Source organism: Colletotrichum abscissum, assembly GCF_030869225.1.
Source record: "Colletotrichum abscissum strain IMI 504890 chromosome Unknown Scaffold_45.1, whole genome shotgun sequence".
Classification (NCBI taxonomy): Eukaryota; Fungi; Ascomycota; class Sordariomycetes; order Glomerellales; family Glomerellaceae; genus Colletotrichum; species Colletotrichum abscissum.
The window spans coordinates 335,081-351,031 of NW_026850376.1; the positions used below are offsets into that span (position 1 = coordinate 335,081).

Genomic DNA, 15,951 nt, shown 5'->3' on the forward strand with positions numbered 1-15,951 from the left:
TCATCGTGAGAGGACAAGGGGGAACGGCTCGCACGTTTGCGAGAAGCGTGCGTGAAGAGGATGAGTGGGGAAGGGGTTATAGCATTGCATAGCATGATAACAAAGGAACATGGAATTGACGACGCCAGGACAGGGTTTACGGAGTAGGCATAGGAAATTTATGAATTCTTGGGAGGAAACGAGATCATAAAAGCATCAATCTTTGGGGGTATCTCTCATTTCGTAAAGGTATAGTGTACATCTACAAATTCTTAGGGGCTTCTCCCATGCGCTCTCGTACAACTCTCCATCCGCCCCTACTTGTTTCTCCCACTTTCTTAATACAGGTATCATGAGTTTGCTGTTCAACTTGGAAACAAGTTTGGACAAAAGGAAAGAAAGGTACAAGTTTGTTGTTCGGAGTTTTTTATGATTGCAAAAGATTTCCTTTCCCATCTCCCTAAAAGTCCTGTATTCCTAATTGCTGTTCTCGTCGGATCAAAATGTGTATTGGGCACAGCCCCAATGGTAAACGCTAGAAGAATATGTAGAAAGGAAAACAAGGGCGCCAGCTCCTAAGAACGGTACGTTGTTTGATACCGGGGGTCCAAGTCTCCAATCAACTAGCCATCGTAGAACTAAAAGACTAGAAAAGACGGTATGTAGGTGTAATAGACAGGTAGGTAGTTGCGTTGGAGGATCACAACACAGAAGCTGCCTCAGTGAGGACGCTGAGCAGACTGGCCGCGGCACCACCGATGCCCACGGCACCCAGCGTCTCGCCCCAGGCCTTCTTCTTGTCTCGCCTGTCGCGGTCAGATCGCTCGCGATGGTGACGGCTGGGATAATGGTCCCGATCACGGTGGCGGTCTCTGTGGCCGTCGCGGTCCCTCTCACGATCACCGCGGTCTCGGTCACGTTCCCGCTCGCGATCTCTGTAGTGGCCGTCACGGTCCCTGCTCTCGTAGTCCCTGGGCTCGCGGCGCGAGGGCCTTCTCCTCCGATCGCGGTCGTCGCGATGGGAGCGGGGAGACGAGGCGTGGGGGTCGAGCTCATGAGGTTGCGGGTCGAAGCGGACGTGGTTCTCGTTCTTGTTCTTGAGGATGGGCTTTGGCTGAACGGTTGCGGCGGGTGACGTGCCCTTTTCCTTGTCTGAGGGAGGGGGAACAATGTAGTATGTCTTGTTTCCTTTCTCCTCGTCGGGGTAGCTGGCTTCTGACGAGTTGTCGGACGAGTCCCACAGGGGTTCCTCTGATGATGAGGTATGTGAATCACCGCGCCGGCGAGGTGAGCCTTGCGTTGCACCACCTGCTGGCGGGGGGCCGCCGTTGTGACGTCTTGAAGAGCGTGCAGCGCGGGCCTCGGCAGAGAGGCGAGCGTAGTTGGTGATCTCTTCACGGCTGAGGACACCGAGGACTGCGACGTAATCTGGGCGAGCCTCATAGCGGACGCCAGCACGCTCAAGGATCTCGGGGGAGATGAGGGCACGGCGAATGCGCGTCCACTTGGCTTCCAGAGGAATATCCATGCCGTAGCGATCCGGTGCAAGACGGCTTTGGGACGTACGTGGGGATGCACCATATGCGAAAGGAGGGCCACCGTGGCTGTTGGGATAAGGGATTGGAGGTACGAAGCGTGGTGATACGCCTAGGTTGGAGGGCGAGGAGGAGAAGTCTGCTGCAGCGCGGGCAGCTGCAACATCTGGTGGTAAATAGCGGTTTGCCGGTGAAGTAGATGAAGGGGAAGTACTGTAATTTTGAGCGGCAGTGAGGCGAAGGTTATCCATGCCGTGGTTGATGGTATCCAAAGCCATGAGATCGCGAGTTGAAATGAGGGCGAGAGAGTCGTTGTGCTTATCGTCCGCGCCATGTTCCCGTCCATAAGTGGAAAGAGTACTGAGCTCGTTTGGCATGTTGGGAGCGGAGCGCTGCTCAGCCATACGGCGCTCACCCCTTACAGCCGGAGCATACTTGTCGTCATATGAACCGTACGTCTCTCCAGGACCATAATTGTCGCGGCTCTGGTAGGATGCAGGTGTAACCGCCATGGCTGGATGGGGGTATGCGCGCTCCTGGGCGAGGAGACCGCGAACCGAGGGTGGTGCCGTGGCATCATTTCCAGTTGAATGTTCCAGTTCGCGAATATAGGCACGCAGAACCTCCTGTTCAGGTGAGTTAGCAACAGCTTTGTTCCCGTCTCGGTGTTCAAGATCATCATACCTTGTTCTTGCGCAACACTTCCTTTGAGAAGCCCTCCTTCTCCAGCTCGGCCCGGAACTGTTGCCAAAGGTCTTCTTCGTCGTCGCCAACACCGCTGTCTCTCCGAGCAAATAACCTTGCTGCAATGGCATCCACCTTGTCCTTGATGTTGTCCAAGTTTCCGCCTTGTTCGTCCACTACGCGTTGGGCTTTGCTGGGGTTGTGCAGCTGTACTGTGTCGAGAAACATATCGATGGCGGTTTCTTGGTTGGCAAGTTTCGTGCGAACCATGGCCAACATGTCACGCTCGCGCTCTTCAAGCTGTGTATTCTCGCCATATTTTTCGATCATGGTTTCGAGCTGCTTGAGGGCAAAATCGCAGTCCTCAACAAGGGGAGCAAGCTGGCGGTTATAAACGGATGAGGCATCTGAGTTGAGGAGAGAATCTTGGTCTTCGGACTCGACCTTGAGGTGCTTGAGGACCGTGTGCAGGCGACGGACGACGTTGGCAACGTCGTCGAAATCTGGTCCCGATGCCTTGGCGCGACGGTATAAGGCGCGCGCAAAGGCATCAACAGCTCTGAGACTGGGGGGTGAGTTGCCGTTACTCATCACGAGAGAGTGATGGGGTCGTTATGGTTGTGGTCAGGATTGGTGAGGTTTCCTGCTCGGTCGACGAGCAGTGACTATTGTGCGGGTGTGGTTTTTTCTTGGTGGTTGTTGGTGTTGATGCGATGGAGAGGGAGAGAGACGGGAGGAATCAACGTTCGTCTAAGATAGTGCGCTCTTGCGGGTAGGCGATAGATGTATTGGGACGCTGTGTCGGGTGTGATCGACAGCCATACGCAATAGGGAGGGCGGGTTAAGACCAGGGAAAAGTGATGCAAGTCAGGCACAGCAATAAAGATGTGGCATCAGAGGAGAGGCTGCGAGGTTCTAGATGTAGCAGGGGTCCCGGGAACGAGAACGTGGGTGACGGACGGAGGATGAGGGTTGAAAAGGGAAAGGTTGGTCCGCAGGGGAAGATATGAAGAGAAGAAGGGGTCTGTCTCAAGAGGAAGAGAAGTGAGAAAGGGCGAGAGAGTGTTGATTTGTGATGTGCAACGTGAGGTCCGAGAATAACAACTTCCCCAAATCCTGTCCTGATCTGCTTCACCGAAAAGCTGGAGTCCAAGAGTCGGCAGGAAGTAGAGTTACTCAGCCCTCTGAGTATCAAGTATTCCGTACAGAGTCAGGAGAAGAGATAGAGAGGCGATGAGGTACACTACGGATACAGATAGACAGGCGGGTAAATCATGAACCAAGGCCTTGCTTGTGTGCTTGTCAAGGTGTATCCAGGCGAGGCCAGCAGAAAACCAAGCGAGGAGCAAAGGAGGTAGGTGGTGGTGACCCGAAACGGGGCCTCATGGCGATATTGTCATGGAACGTACTCGTACGTACAGTAAACCGGATGGCTGACAATGACTTCAACTGTCACTTGTGCCTTTTTGGGAGAGGGAAGAAAAGGCAAGGGAAACGCAGACAGGGGGGGTCAGGTTGTACCTCACCGGTGTACTCTACTTGAGTCCATGGCCTTGGGTGTGGCAGCTAATCATGTGGTCGCAACCCGAGGGCGACTCCAACTCGGCCCCGCGTCGCTTGGGAGAAACAGTCGACTTTGGGATGTACCGTGGGATGGAGGGGGAGCACAGCTTTGACGAGTGCCCTTCTTCATTACACAGTACATAGTAGTAAACAAGGTGGTGGGGGGCAGACTTCATTGGTGATGGGTTCGCGTGTACCGGTATCCGTTAAGGCAGCGGATCTGCGCCGTGCCCAATAGGTCTATCCCGTCTTGTAAACGATGGTGTAGAGGGAGTAGAGGCCCGAGGGTTTGAGCAAAGTGCTGGACTTGCCAGCTGGCTGAGGGAGACGCGAGTGATGATGTAGAGGTTCTCGTCGATTATCAAGCGCAGAAGGCCAGAGCAAAGTTGCGCGGATGACTCAACTCACTCGAGAGCTAATACTGCAGAGACAGAGAGAATAGAGTGACTTCTGACTTGCATCGGCAGAAGGGGGATCAAAGAGGCACACCAGGCATCAGCTGGATGTCGAGGCAGACCGAAGCCGGCAAGTACTCTTTCCCTGGTGCTGCTGCTGGCAACTACAAAGTAGGTAGCAGAAAGAAAGAGAGGGAGGGGCTGAGATGAGCTTGTGATGTGGTGCTTGCTGCTTGCTGTCGGTGGTGGTTGGCTGGTGGGATGTGGGAGGTGCCATACGCAGACGAGGAGCGCGCAGCAAACTGGCAACGCGACAAGCAGAAGCAAGCTCCACGCTCCTGCTCCACGCTCCATCTTCCTGCAGTGACGTATTCGCTCCAGATCCATGAAATCATACCGTCCGGGGGCACGCAGAAGACGAGACAGGGGGGCCGTCAGTGGCAGGGGGTCAGTGACGGACTGACGGTTGGATCTGCACCATCTGCTGCCCGCCTGGGACTAGCTGCACGGCCGGAGCAGAAGACCCTTTCTCTCCAGCCCTTTCCTTTGGGTCAGTGACCTACTTACTGTGGTAGGTATGTATTGTAACTGGTAAGTGGTCAGAGGTCACTCTTGCTGTGTCAGACTGCTTATGTGTCTCTCAGGGCAGTGACATCCGGAGTCAGGGTGGTGTCTCTTGCGTTGTATATGTCTCTGTGAGAGCCTGGATATCTCTTGCATGTACCTCTCTACCTTCACTCTGCCGAGAAGATACATTGCAGAGACCCCCGTAGATCGTGGATGTGGTGGTAAGGTAGGCAACCACCAGACTCGATCTTGTGAAGCTATCATTCATGATTCATCCCTTCTTCAAATCTCTCTGTTCCTCGCTGTTCACAATCTCATCAATGAACTTGAGACTCAGTCGCGGCATTTGTTTGCCAACCCTAGCTGCCAGGGTAATCTTGCATTACGCCCTTTCAACTGCCGGAAATAGCGTCTACCAATCTTCAGAGCGACCATGATATCGCCGAGCTGATTGAACATGAAAAGTTTCGTAAACAATCACCCTGAAATAGCCCCGGCGTGTTTTGGAGAGATTTTGTTTCTCCATAGGGCTGTAATGCCTATCCTCGACCCTTCACCTCAACTCATCACGGGCGTCATGCTAACGACAGGGCTTGGCCTTGGATTGACACTGAGCAGCACATGTACCGGCAATCCGTAACGTTGTACCTGAACTGAACCCTTTCGGATTCACCCATCCTCGCCAACCATGTGGTCCGAGTTCTCTTTCTCTTGGAACAGCAGCATCATCACCATACGCAGTTTCTCCGGGGGAGAAAGGAACGCGCCACCCTTGGCTACTGGGGTGTCCCTGTTGCCGCCTGCGCCACCCGTCTGGATGAATCGAGGGGCGAGCAGCAATCCAGGAAGCGCCGTGCAGCTCCCCTCCATCCTACATGCCCTGTATGCTCTGAGCTCTTCCCTTCGGACTCTTCCAGAGAGCTACTTTGGAGGGCTGCCCCTCGCCAAGCCTCAAACAGGAACGCAGCCCCGCGTGAGCAGTAACAATTCAATTCTACCTCACAGGCAGGGCGAGCACAGAATGCCCAGCGCCCCCGGGAAAGGCATCCTGTGGTCGGCGAGCTACTCCTGTAAGCACCAAACGTCAAGCAATGGGGACGACGCCAAGGCAGACATCCAGACAGATAGCGTCGAACAAGAGGACGGCGGAGAGGGGCCACGACGGAGATCAGAAGCCTTTCGATTAGAACCTTGCTTGGCCCTGGCCCTGGTGCTATGCGCTTCAACTCGACACACAGTGACAGCGAAGGGGACTCTGTAGCGCTCGGCAAGTTGCAGCGGGGCAAACGTCGGGCACACGAGCGAGCTCTGACAAGTGACAACTTTGTTGCGCTCTGGCAGGTATCCCACGGTAGCGTCGTAGTTGGTTTTCTTGCCTCTCGGCGGACCCCGAGAGATCCTATTTCCAGCAGCACCAGCAGGGCAGCGCGCTCAATGTTCTTCGTCCTTGTCTCTATTAGGGCCTCGTTCGTGCTGTCCTGCATACCCGGCGTTCCAGTCGATGTGGGTATCCTCGCTGCTGCACAGAATACGGAACAGCACTTGCAGCTCCCCTCTGAGAACACCGATTGAAATACGGGCAGGGGGGGCGAAAGAACGGTTTTCTTTTTGGGTTCGACTCTGCATGTCGGTTCGTCTTGGCCCTGGGGGAAGAGGAACTCCGGAATCCAAGGCCCCAAAGGCGTCTCCGGTATCCGTATCATCGAGTCGAACACGAGAAGACGCTAAAAACGGCTTCTAGAAGCTCTGTCCCATTCGGCCCATCCGTCAGGGTCCTGGAAGGGATTTGAACATGTCATTGGTAAGAAACAGGGTTCGTGTAAGAGTCAGAGCTGTCTGTAGAAGACGGTCCGTTTCGAAACCCACTCCAAAGTTCAGCCAGCTCGTTTGCATCTCCATCGATATTACAACGCGTGTAGAATAGAGTCGAGACTTGAGAGCGGGCAACTGGAAACACCGGAGACCCGGGACAAGAAGTCACTTGCTGACGAATGCCACTGCGGCAACAACACGGCTCTCGTCGCTGCGGGACTTTGGATGCAAGGCATCCTTCGTACATCGAGAAGCCGATATTTCCGGTGTGAGAACCGCGCTTTTTGTCTCTTCGCTGTGATGCTCGCCGACAAACTCTCGTCTATGACTCCTTTTCCCAAGTTGGTCTGATCTCGTGGTTCCTTTTTCTCACTTTGTGACTTGGACACTGTACAACCTCGAGCTCCTTGCCTTGTCCATGCATCTTTCCGCCCTTCATCACGGGAGGTTGTCGAAATGTGCTTGATTCCGATGCTGTCCACATTCCCTCAATCCCTCCAAAGATTTTCGGACGCAAAGCATACCTGTCACGGCGGTGCCATCCAAGTAGCTGACCGGCAGGCAACCCATTCTTCTTACGTCTTCGCTGGACATGCAGCAAGAGGGCGCAGGAAAAGCTGCCCGACAAGCCACATCAAGCGTCGCCGCTAACCATTCGAGAAAGGACTCTTTGCATCGGTTGCATCGACAGCATCCAATCAGATCTGCCTTGAGATCTGCCATGAACTGCCAACGATTACCCACGATGCAACTTCAAGGGCCTCATTCGCTTCCCCCGCACAATCTCTCAGCAGAGCCCCGAATGTGCAAAGCCACCTTTCTCCATCGATCTAGTGAAATCGATAGTCTGTTGTTCTCTTCACCTGCAGCTCGTGAGGGTCGTACCGTACAGTTTCTGCATTCAAGACTTTTGTAGACCGGCTTGTAAGACGGCAGAGAGCGAGGCTTGCCAGATTCTCGTCTGCCTCTTTCTCTCGGCATCTCATCTTGTACAAAGTACCGGACAGCAACACGGAGACTCAACCCGCCCAATGCCGTGAAGTCACTTGAGACGGGAGCATGTGCCCTGAAGCATTTCGAGATATGGAGCTTGGGCCTCTGTGCATATGGCCCCCCCTCCTCTCTGCTTCTGTCGGCGGTATCACGTATTAGTCTGTCTCTGCCTACTGCCACATGTCTATTGACGAGCCGAGGATTGAGGTATCGCTGAGGCAGCTCAGCAATAGATGTTGAAATCGTATTCTTGATTATTCAGAAGCTAGATTTTGCTTCACCGCCTGACTTGCTCTAACAGATCGCTTGCCGACAAAGCCAAAATGCTCAGGGCTTAAGCGCCATAGAAGTAGAGATTCATCAGCAAACAGAATCTCTCCGAGGCAACCAACCAATCAACCTGGGAGACTATCGTGCTCTGAATCGTGTACATCCAATTTAATCAGTCCTCGAAAAACACCTCTTGCTTTCTCTCGAAATGCCTCAGCCGTAAGTGGTCTGTCACACCGACGGGTAAGTTTCAGCGTTCCGATTCGTCTGGTCAAGGAAGGGTGCATCTCAAGTCAGCCCTGCCGTGCCTAGCCCGATTCCTCATGCCAGCTGGCGCTAGAATTCGGTCGATGATTTCCATTGTTCGATCAATCGATCAATGCAAAGTCTATTATGCTAGGTAGAAAGTCCATTGGGAGGGAGCACATGGGAGTTGTTCAATGTTTGAAGGTGGCTCATAAATGACCACATGATTGGCCTTCACCGAATGTAACCGATGTCGCGGTCGACGAGAGGGGAAAGATGTACGCTTCGGTATCCGTTCATGGTATCTTTTTGAGCACTTCACTTTCTGGCTTGTCCTCGTTCTCTACGCTTTTCCCTCTCTTCCTATCCCTTACTCGCAGGCTACACTGTCACAGGGCGGGTTCTATTGCCCCAAACCATCAGCCCGTGCAGAGCCTCCTCCGATTTTTGTTTGTCTTCAGCCTTGAACTTTTTACTTCAAAGCCCGATAATCTCACACGCTCGTCTGGTGGAGCCTCAGATCCCCTCGATAAATTACTTTTTTCCATCTGACATGCGGCTCAAATGGAGATCCTTTCCAGTGAGTACGCCTTGACCTTCTGACTCAGCAGGTGTCCTCTCTCACGCGAGCTCCTCTCGAGCACCTCGCCGCCCGAAACGATCTTTTGATCAGACACATGCTGCTTGGACACGAGGCCCAGAGGCAAGCGAGTCGAGAGTTCCACGTCAAGGGAGACCGGCTTAGCGAGGGCCCCAGCGCGCGCGGAAGCAGCCGCGTTGGCTGATGATCCCGTCTTTGCTGTTCGGCCGTACTGAACCGCTTCGCCAACGTAGCCGTCCAGAAGGACTGTCTCGTGCAAACCGGTCAGGGCCGCGCTGACTTCGTTGCTCAGGTTGGTAATGAATTCAAGCGCCTCCGCACGGCCGCCCACGGAGGACGCTCCATTTGTAAGCCATCCACTGAGGCCGATGGAATCAATGCAGCGGGAAGTGAGTTCTGCAATGAGAGAAATGGTGCCATCCGGTGGTGTTCCCGCGACCTCGTCCTTGTCCATGTCTGTCATGTCAAAGTACCGTGATGTCCAGGCGCCGCGGTAGAGTTGTGTGCGTAGAGTGTCGATGAGTGACAGAATCTCCGTCGGGCTGAGGGTCTCGCGGAGGGCGCGCACCGTCGCGATGGACGAGTAGCTTGCGAGCTTCTCGAATGCTGTTGTGAGAGCTCGTTCGCGGAGGTTGCGGTCGTCGTCCATGTGATACACGGCCACCTCGGCCATTTCCAGCGTTTGTTCCGTCTTTTCAATCTCCATCGCCACGTCCTCTTCTTGCTCGGTTTCCGTCAGCGCAAGCAGCTCTTGCGGCGGCTTCATGTTGAGGGTCTGCATGATAGCGCGAACCACCACCAGCAAGTCCTTCTCGCCGAGCTTGGTTGCCGTGACATAGCTGAGGAGCAGCTCCATGGCAGGGTTCATTGCGACGAGATTCTGAACCAGCTTGTCAATGACCGAATCCTTGGGTGCCACCTCGGCAAGCTCACTCTTGAAGGCCGCACACATGTTGGCATTCGTGAGGTGGCCAGCAGCAACGAGGTAGATCAAGACGTTGCTTGCGGGCAGGTTGCATCGAAGGATGGCCGATTCGGGGCTCTGAATTTCCATCGAGAAGACTCTGCTGATGGCATAGAGCACCCACCTGCGGTCAACGGCAGGGTACGCTTCTGATTCAGCCAGCCACTTCCAGGTTGGCGTCTGGAGTTCATTAGAGACCACCTCCTGTTGCACTGCGACCCCGAATCTTTGCGCAAGCAGGGCTTCGAATGACTTCCAGTCTTGTGCCTGCATAAACCCATCCGCTCTCACGACATCAGCCAGAGACTCCTTGACATATTCGTCAGACAGTGTTCCTGGGAGGTAGTTTTCAAAGGTTTCGTTGCCAGCCTTGGGAAGGCTTGCTGGCACACGGTCAGACCTCGGCAGACCTCTGCCGATGGAATCGATGAGAAGGCCTTCCTTGTTATGAGACTTGGGGCGCTCAATCTGTATGGACACCAGAGTGTTGCCGACAACCGCTACCGCCATGTCGAGCTTTGACAGGAAAGTCACGAGCGTTGGCTTCTGCTGCTCAGTGGCCTCGGGGAACTCGACTGCTGTCGAAGCCTGGATCGAGTGGAAGGTAGGGTTCATCATGCTAGCGGAGGTTTTTGATAGGCACAGAACCGAGTGCTCTGAAAGTTGAAGGAAAGAAGTCAAATCCGGCAGAGGCAGACTGCCTTGCAACTTGGGCACGGCGCTCGTCAGATCGTACGTTCGGAGGACCGAACCGTAAAGCTGAAGTAGCTTTCCTGACTGGGTATGGAGCTGATATGTGGCCGATTCGGCGCCAACTTCGTCTTGCGAAGGCAAGGGCGTGACGTGGAGTTGAACCAGCGGCTGCGAAGGCGCCGTAGGAATGATACCGAAGATGATGAGGAATCTTGAGGTGATTCCTTCGCCGGTGGTGCGTGCGACAAAGGCAAGGACGTCGGGGTTGAAGGTCTTGGAGTCGATCTGGCGTCCGAAAGAGCCAAAGGCGTCCTGTCTGCCCTGAAACAGTCCATTCAAGACATCCGATGCCGCAGCATGTAGAGAGAACTCCACCTCGTAGTTCGAGACGGTTGCAGGAAGCAGATCTTTGCAGAGGCTGTATGACGATGTGCTCCATTTTTGCTCCAATGCCTCGCCGTCCAGGCACAAGACCTGGCCGTCCTTGCACAGAGCAACAACATGGCCCTTGTCAGACTGGTTTTCGCTGAGAATGGTGGTATCGACGGCGGCGGAGGTAAACAGATGCGTGATTGGGGACTTATGGCGCACTCGCTGAGACGTGCTAGCAGAGTTTGTCTTGCCAGTCGTGTCGATCACATCGCGGCAGAGGGTAACCTTTGCGCCAGTAGTGTCTCTTGTGGAGAGGTATGTGTAGTTGTTGCGACCGCTTGAGCCTTCTCCCTGGAATCGGATCGAGTGCGGCGCGCAAGTGAAGGACTCTTGAGGCGGAATCGGGTACGATGTTCGCAGACCGGACGAGGGCACCTAAGCAACTGTTAGACGCTGTATTGAGGAGGTCCCCCGATACAGCTACTTACATGGTAAATGTTGGCTGCTTCTCCGTCCACGCCAACAACAACTTCCAGTCTCTTCCTCTTCTTGGATCCGGGCTTTTGTGTGTAAACTTCGCCAATGTGGTACTGGCCCTTGGTATGGTCGAGGGGACGCGGCAGCGATGCCAAAACGTCTGGCCGGTGGATGCGGAAAGTGGGAGCCATCTTGTATCTTCTCAAAGCCTTAGCTTACGGAGACACTGTTATTTGAGATTTGGCTGGTCTCAGGTCGGGGTGCGACGGCAATGGCTCTTCCCAACCTCGAAAACCTGGCTGTGTAAGTGAAGGTCGCGATACCGAAAGAAAAAAAAAAAGTCGGAGGACTCTGCTGTAGTGGGGTGCAAAAGTCGACCTGACAATGGTTTCGCACTGTCCTTAGGTGCGAGGATACACCAAGGAAGGCCGTGCGCTCGATTCCCAAAACCAACATCGTCGGATAATCTGCGGACCGCACTTTTCTATCGATTAGATAAGATATGAGATAAGAGAAGATAAGGAATGCTGGTGGGTCCGGGATCTTAAGTGTAATGGACGTCGCGCTACACGCCCACTGCTGCCCCCGGCGATTCGAAGACGCGACTCACGCGACTGGTGCACTCGATCCTTAGACAACCCACCCACCTCGACTTCTCGCACCCATCGATTTGCGCTACCATATTGAACTTCGGAGGAAGTCTCTGTTATGTTCTGTTTTATATAATAGACGGTGCCAAACTTCTGGTTGTTGATACTTCATCCAATCTGGATCGCAAACATCTTTCGTCACTCATCAATTCCTGATCAGTTGCATGCCCGCTGACGTAGTCTAAAGGCGCGACGGCTCTGGCGTAAGTTCTCAAGTCTCCTGTGCATATAACAAATACGCCTCCATTGCTCTACTGATGTTGCCATAACTGCATGCTAAAACGTACTTCCATAATAGCATCGCACGATCTCATGGGAACTCTCCTTGTAGCCAACATGGCCCCAGATGGGCTGGACGCCTCCCACGCCTCGAAGCTTCACCCATTCTTCGTCCCTGGGAAGACCGCCGACGCACCGAGAACCGATTCGAGTACCGACGACCAACCTCAGTCTGTCAACAGCACACCTTTGAAAAGCAAGCCCGTTCGATCTCGAAAGCAAGCACGTGCATCTCAGCAACCATCCAGCGACGTTGAGCCAGCGTCATCGGACATAGGCGAGGATGAACAAGGTCGCAAGAGGCAAAAGACCGGTGCCGGCAACCCTCCAAGTTCTGGGAAGAAAAGAGGGCGGCCCAGAAAGAAGCCAAACATCCCATCTGTTGATATTACGAGCCACTTCTCCCAGGTCAACAGCGTGCCGACGACCTCGCTTGCCAACGAAGTCCCACAAACGCCCGATCCCGCACCGATACAGCCCGATGTAGCTGCCCTTCCACTAAACCAGGCTCCTGTTTCTCTTTTGAACATCATTGATAACCCTTCAGATACGACTTTGAACGCGACGAATGCAGCTCCTGTTGCTGGAGAGGAACCCAAAAAACCTACCAAAGTGCTCAAATTCAATCCAAAGACCGGCACAATTGGCTCGCCTCCGAAGCCCAAAATAAGCCCTGCAGAAACATTCAAAGGCGCAAAAGCATCCAAGTCACTGGCCAAACCCACCCGTATCGTAACCATCAAGTATGGAATTGATGTGGCGTCCCGCGAACGCATAGGCTCAAAGATTGAGCAGATCCTCACGACTCCAACGAAAACGACCCCCCGAGGGCCTCGTGCGAGGGTCTCCAAGCAGGACCAGGACAAATCAAAAACGAAGGACACTCATCCTCTGTTTCTGGGCAATGCCAAGAAGGCTGTAAAGTTGGTGGACGCGCCTTCCGCCGCTCCCAAACCGCCTAGAGCCACCATATTCTCATCCACCCCATGCTCTCCCAGAAAGCAGCGGCTAGCCCCAATAGCTGGCAAGATTCAGCTTCCACAATTCGGTGTCCGATCTATGGGCCTCAAAGTTCCAGGCGCCTGCCACCCCGCATGGCCGACCCAGGGGATGGCACACGTACGGGGGCTTCTTCCCGAAGAAGAGCGTCTCCCAGTTGCAAAAGACGCCCCGGTTTCGTCCCGGAAATCTAAGGGGCAAACTACACACATCTACCCTGGTGAATCTGTCATAGATCAGCTTGCCAAATCGCTAAACACTCTGAGCATCAAGAAGTCAGTCCAGGAGGCCGCAGAGGACTATGAGCCGCCACCCGCGGAGCTCCGCCTTCCCGAGAAGCACTTTGAAAGCGGTCGCAAGCTTCGGCAAAGGATCAAGCGAGAGCTTAAATCTGTTCTGCCAGTGACTTCGAGTGCAGACAGTGATGATGAGCTACTTACTGCGTCCAACCGGAAACCCCATCCTTCAGTGGCCCGCCTTTACAACATGCTCGAAACCAATCTCTCAGCCTATGACAGGTCGCAATGCGAGGACCTTCCGTGGGCACATAAATACGCACCAATCAGCGGAGAAGAAGTCCTTCAATTCGAAGAGGGCGTGTTGCTGAAGGAGTGGTTGCAGACCTTAACCGTTCAATCAGTCAACACAGGTGCTTCCACTTCCGCCTCCGGTACAAAAATGGGTTCGGCGGCAAAGAAGAAGCGGAAGCGCGCCAAGATGGATGGATTCATCGTTTCAGATGGTGATGAAGTAGATTTCCTACCTTCGGTCTCTGACGACGAGGATGAATGGCTACCGACACCTGTTCATGGTGGCCCGAAGAAGACTGTAGTTCGCCGCGATGTTGCGAAAGATGCGAGCCGCCTGACCAATGCAATTGTCCTTAGCGGACCTCATGGCAGTGGCAAGACGGCTGCAGTCTACGCTGTAGCAAAGGAGCTCGGCTTCGAGATATTCGAGATCAATGCCAGCAGTCGCCGCAACGGCAAAGACGTCATGGAGAAGATTGGAGACATGACGCAGAATCACCTTGTTCAACATAACCGCCAAGGCGGCAAGGTTGATGCCGGGGACAACGCCGATGACGAGACAGCAAAGGACATCAAATCTGGCAAGCAAGGCACTATGACATCGTTCTTCAAGGCAAAGGCGGTTCTCAAACCAGAAGCGGTACCACAGCCTGCCGACCAGCCGTCCGAGGCATCCAAGTCCGCAAAGGCAAAGACTCAGAGCCAAAAGCAATCGTTAATTCTCCTTGAAGAGGTCGACCTTCTCTACGAAGAGGACAAGCAATTTTGGGCTACCATCATCAACTTAGTCTCGCAGTCCAAAAGACCATTCGTCATGACTTGCAACGACGAGACTCTGGTTCCATTTCACAGCTTCATGCTTTATGGAATCCTCCGCTTCACACCACCTCCAGCGCTCTTGGCGGTCGATGTACTCCTACTCATTGCAGCCAATGAGGGTCATGCTCTTAGCCGGCCAGCCGTGAGCGCCCTCTACGAATCAAAGGGTAACGATCTTCGAGCGTCTCTCATGGAGCTCAACTACTGGTGTCAGCTAGGAGTTGGCGATCGTCGAGGCGGCTTTGACTGGTTCTATCCGCGATGGCCGAAAGGCTGCGACAAAGATGAGAATGGCGATGTCGTGCGTGTAGTCAGCGAGGGAACGTACTTGGAGGGCATGGGATGGATCAGCCGTGACCGAGCAGTGGTTCCCAGCGTGCGTGCTGCTGAAGAAGAATTGGTGAGCCAATGCTGGCAGGGCCTCGGAATGGATTTAAGCAACTGGCATGATTCACTTGACATGGCCTCGTGGGCAGACAGCGTGATGACTTCTTCGCCCAGCGAGAGGGCTGTCGCGCTAGACGTGTTCTCCGAGTTCTCTGATCTCATGAGCGCGGCTGATGTCTGCTCTGATGGGGACTTTGGCCTCAAGTTCCAGGTGAGTAGTCTGAATGACGCTCAACATCGTGCGACTATGGCTAACAGATACGCAGGAACCTCTCGATCCCACACAACCAGATCTCCCTATCAAAACCCGTGATGACTTCATTTTAGGCCGGCGCCTACTTGAGGCCCCATTCCAAACTGACTACACTCACACGGCCACCACTATCGCCACCGGTCTCAAATGCGCCGCTCGACAGCTTCTCCAATCCGCACCCCTACGACACGGCAGTACAGTCAATATGGATTGTTTCCAAGAGCACAGCGCAATTCGCCAAATGAAAAAGTTCTTTGTCGCTCCTTCCCGAGAAGAAGCAGTGATCAACCGCTATGATATGGCCATGGCTTTCGATCCCATCGCTATCTCTGAGAAAGCAGCGGCTATGATGGCCACCAGTCTCGAGCCGTCAGTTTTTGACCGCACTATGCGTATGATCACTCTTGAGGTGGCACCCTATGTGCGCAGTATCATACACTACGATTATCGTCTCATGCAGAATCGCATGCAACGGAGTGGTCTATTCAGTGAAGGCGGCAGGCAAGGGAAGAGAATGCGTAGTACTCGTGCCGCCTATTCGGCATTGGAGGGTGTCGCGCGCGGCAACATGCGCAAGGAGAACTATTTTGCCGCAGAAATCAGCACTCCTCTGGTCATGAGAACTGCAGGAGAAGGCTGGCAAGCTGCCGTGGATGAGGCCATGAGCTTGATGGAGCAACCGCCAAGTCCAGCCGCCGAAAGTGAACCTTCTGTGGAACCTCCCGTGGAAGCAAACAACGCTATTGTATCGACCGCCGAGGAATAGATGAACATAATGAGTGCATTGCATTTGGGAGAAGCGAGAGTATAAAGGAAGAAAGGGCGATTTGGCGCAGGTGAAGGAGTACAACGGAATGGTGTGGAAACTGGCAGGAAATCCGGC

At 54.0% G+C, this 15,951-nt stretch overlaps 5 protein-coding genes across 5 annotated transcripts; 2 read left to right on the forward strand and 3 right to left on the reverse strand.

The window, feature by feature from the left end:
* Window positions 1-679: 679 nt before the first annotated feature.
* Window positions 680-2,789, reverse strand: CABS01_13524 (uncharacterized protein; the record flags this gene model as incomplete). Its single annotated transcript, XM_060546866.1, has 2 exons — window positions 680-2,140; window positions 2,199-2,789. The coding sequence occupies 2 exons, from the start codon at window positions 2,787-2,789 to the stop codon at window positions 680-682; spliced, it is 2,052 nt and encodes a 683-aa protein (XP_060394926.1).
* A 2,622-nt stretch (window positions 2,790-5,411) lies between these two features.
* Window positions 5,412-6,295, forward strand: CABS01_13525 (uncharacterized protein; the record flags this gene model as incomplete). The annotated part of the gene is made up of 2 exons (XM_060546867.1): window positions 5,412-5,793; window positions 5,985-6,295. The coding sequence occupies 2 exons, from the start codon at window positions 5,412-5,414 to the stop codon at window positions 6,293-6,295; spliced, it is 693 nt and encodes a 230-aa protein (XP_060394927.1).
* On the reverse strand, window positions 5,500-6,426 carry CABS01_13526 (uncharacterized protein; the record flags this gene model as incomplete). Its single annotated transcript, XM_060546868.1, has 1 exon — window positions 5,500-6,426. The coding sequence occupies one exon, from the start codon at window positions 6,424-6,426 to the stop codon at window positions 5,500-5,502; it is 927 nt and encodes a 308-aa protein (XP_060394928.1).
* A 2,178-nt stretch (window positions 6,427-8,604) lies between these two features.
* On the reverse strand, window positions 8,605-11,342 carry CABS01_13527 (uncharacterized protein; the record flags this gene model as incomplete). Its single annotated transcript, XM_060546869.1, has 2 exons — window positions 8,605-11,109; window positions 11,163-11,342. The coding sequence occupies 2 exons, from the start codon at window positions 11,340-11,342 to the stop codon at window positions 8,605-8,607; spliced, it is 2,685 nt and encodes an 894-aa protein (XP_060394929.1).
* A 795-nt stretch (window positions 11,343-12,137) lies between these two features.
* CABS01_13528 (ATPase) lies at window positions 12,138-15,834 on the forward strand (the record flags this gene model as incomplete). Its single annotated transcript, XM_060546870.1, has 2 exons — window positions 12,138-15,026; window positions 15,082-15,834. 2 exons carry the CDS (start codon window positions 12,138-12,140, stop codon window positions 15,832-15,834), a joined length of 3,642 nt encoding a protein of 1,213 aa, XP_060394930.1.
* Window positions 15,835-15,951: the final 117 nt, after the last annotated feature.